Source organism: Gavialis gangeticus, unplaced genomic scaffold, assembly GCF_001723915.1.
Source record: "Gavialis gangeticus isolate Ggan-Ray unplaced genomic scaffold, GavGan_comp1, whole genome shotgun sequence".
NCBI classification, from domain to species: Eukaryota; Metazoa; Chordata; order Crocodylia; family Gavialidae; genus Gavialis; species Gavialis gangeticus.
In genome coordinates this window covers 63399150-63402076 of record NW_017729022.1, presented here as the reverse complement: position 1 = coordinate 63402076, position 2927 = coordinate 63399150, and the positions used below count along the sequence as shown (strand labels likewise).

The following is a 2927-nucleotide window of genomic DNA, read 5'->3' as shown; positions in this document are numbered from 1 at the left end:
TGCTGAGTTTGAAACACATAAGGGGATCAGCTTGTACAGGCTGATTGACCCAGTTTGGCTCAGACGTGCCCTAATGAACTGAATGCTGGCCCATGAGGGTGTCATCTGGACACCCAGCCGAATTCAGAGGTATTCTGTTTAACTGTGTGCTTGTGTCTGACTGTAATTTATTGTTGCTCTGATTAACTGATTTGTGGCATATGAGGATGTCAGCCTGTCCGTGCTGATCAACCTGGCCAAGTCAGGCGTGTCATGTTAATCTGTGTGTGTTTGTGTGTATGACTGATTTGGTGACTGGAGGAACCCAGCCCCACTGAAACTGAGTCCTGCAAGATAGCTCCACTGGGGGTGAGGGTTTGTGGAAGGGAGAGATTCAGCTCCGTATAGAAACACAAGTAACACAAGCAGAACATTAATAGAATTACCAAGACCCTAGAAATGTATCCCAAATAAATGAGCACACCCCAAGGTAATGGGCTAATCTGATAACAACGGTCACTATATTTTGTCTATCGGGGCCGATGCCTAGTATTTGTCTTAGGGGGAAATTTTGTACATCTGGTCCACTGGGATTCAGTAACTGTGGCCCCCGGGGCCTGAGCTGAACTGGAGACCTTTCTATACCCATGTCCATTTTTTTAAGCATAACTGTGGTGGGTTGTGACGCAGGGGTAGGCTGCCACACTGGTGACAATTGAGTGACAGAAGTGGTGGATGAGTCTGGGCTAACAAGCTCTGTAGGTGAGTCTATCAAAGGAGCTTCAGCTAATGAGTCACCAGCCTGGGCTGCAGCCTGATGTTGAACCTGTTGTTGCTGATTGGGGAGTCTCAGGAGAGCTGGATTTGAACAGAAGTCAAGGATGTCTTCTGCTGGTTCCGGCAGTGGGGGTGTCCCAGGTAATGCTGGATACATTGGAGCAGTGGCCGGCGTGCAATTTGGGGGAGTAGCCAATTTCTCCTGGACAGTTTTTAACTGCTGTTTTAATTTCTCTTGCGAGTCTTTGAGACTTCTAGTTTGAGATTCTGTCCGTCTTTTGTACATTTCATCATACCAATAAAAGAGCGCGTCCCACTGGGTTTGTGGTATTTTGGATCCACGGGACTTTAAAGCCCCTTTTAAGTGCACTATTTTATCGTGATCGAATGTTCCTTCCTGTGGAAATTGCTTTACAGGATCGTCCCTAGTATACTGGTTCCACTTATCCAGGTACTTGCAAGCCTTGGGAGAATAATGTATGTACATATAGTGTGCTGGAGTTCCCTTAGAGGGAACTGGAACTTGTCTTGACTGACCTGTCCCCATTTTCACACACACGGGTAAGACAAGGGAAAGATTTATAGGTACGTCCATGCTGGTCTGTGTCGGGCCCCGCGGCTTGTCCGCCGAGACTTACAACTATCAGATTCAGCTGCGGCTCATTCCAGAGACAGATTGGGAGGGGTGAAACACAAAAGGGATCCTTTCACTTCTGTTTTGGCAGAAGCTACTGAGATAAAGGGTTGGGAAAGACAAAACCAGTCTTATCAATCTGTAAGATCACACCACCCGAGTCTTCAACCGCTAGAGTCAGCTTCCTTCGTGGCGGGCAGCCTGGATGGCTGGTGGGTGCCCCTGGGATGAGCCTTTGCAAGACTCCTAATCCCTTACAGATTCAATTCTTTCACACATGGGGGAACATTCAGTCGGCCAGACCCCCTCCCACATCGCCTCGGTTAACTAACTGCGAGCCCAACATGCTGTTGGATGGAGGTGATGTCAGACAGATTCTCCCTGAACAGAACGTACATTACTAGACAGAATTATCAGACAGAAAGTTTTTAGCCGGCAGTAAGGTGCTAAACTGACCTGTTAAGGTTCGGCTCCAGCTACCGCGGCTAAGTTGGAAGCCTATGGCCAGTCCTCCTCCGAAACCCCAATAGAGATTTTGAATTAGGTCTCTTACCTCTTAAGTTTGGTGCCCAGGGTTCAGCGGGGAACGGTCCGCAGTCCTCCTTCCTTAACACGTGTTCTGGATCCAAGTCATGGCACCAAGAACTGTCGTGGAAAAACACGTGTAGGCTTTAGGGTCAGGTCAGTAGAAGCTTTTATTCAGAGCTACAGCTGTAGGAGAGGACTCAGAGCAGGGAGATCTCTCTCTTCCAGCAGAATCATCCAGCTTATATACTTTCAAAACAGCTCTTACACAGGCTGTGACTGCATAGTAAATTTTCTCAGAGCTACAGTCAAGGATAACAAACACGCACTCTCTGTTATCTGAAAAACAACAGACACATACTTCTCAGCTATCTCAAGGCTGCAGAGAGGGGGTGAAGCAGAACACTTGGGAATACAAAGAACAAACATTTGTTTCTGTCTTTGCTCTAACGTGCAGAGACAGCAATTTCCCACTTAACTGTCACAGTCATCTTACAACTTGCAGTTTAGTTTGACCAAAGTTTAAGGCATCCATTTTGTTTAATTCCACACTACTTGATTCCTTCTAAACTTTTCAGTCCACAGGTTTTAATGGCCCTCTCTCCTTTTTAATCGTCTTGATGTTCAGCTAATCAAACCATCCTTCCTTCTGCAATTCTACTGTCTGATAGCTGTTCTTAGTAATGTAGCTCCTCTTTCACAGCCCTGCATACTGTTTTTAACTCTAGCTAAAAACATTAATTCAGGTGTGAAAATAACTTTCAGTGAAACATTTGTTGCACTGACAAGATGCTCAAGAAGGCTTGATTTTGTTTTATGAATCTGAAAAAGAGATGTCCATTTAATTCTAATAACTGCAGGATTAATGAAACATCTTTTGATTATTTTTTTGCCTAGTGTATTGTGGTTTTTATATATGATATAGCAAATTAATGCATATTCCAATAAATATACATTTCATAGTTTCATAGTTTCTAGGGTCGGAAGGGACCTGAGCAGATCATCTAGTCCG

At 45.1% G+C, this 2927-nt stretch overlaps 1 protein-coding gene and 1 long non-coding RNA gene across 3 annotated transcripts in view; both read right to left on the bottom strand.

Moving 5' to 3' along the window:
* The window catches only part of LOC109296027, a 1668-nt gene extending 1111 nt beyond the window's left edge, over window positions 1-557 (bottom strand). The window contains exon 1 of the long non-coding RNA XR_002096878.1: window positions 500-557. This is a non-coding gene — a long non-coding RNA (uncharacterized LOC109296027). The remainder of the gene's footprint in view (window positions 1-499) is intronic.
* The window catches only part of LOC109296026, a 9110-nt gene extending 6984 nt beyond the window's left edge, over window positions 1-2126 (bottom strand). The window contains exon 1 of one of the 2 annotated variants that reach the window (XR_002096877.1): window positions 1944-2126. Coding sequence is in view for 1 of the 2 variants with exons in the window: in XM_019515232.1 (XP_019370777.1) it covers window positions 782-1303 (522 nt within the window). In the remaining variant the exon portion in view is untranslated. Of the gene's footprint in view, window positions 1-781; window positions 1335-1943 lie in introns of those variants that run through there. The other variant, XM_019515232.1, reaches the window with a different exon arrangement.
* Window positions 2127-2927: the final 801 nt, after the last annotated feature.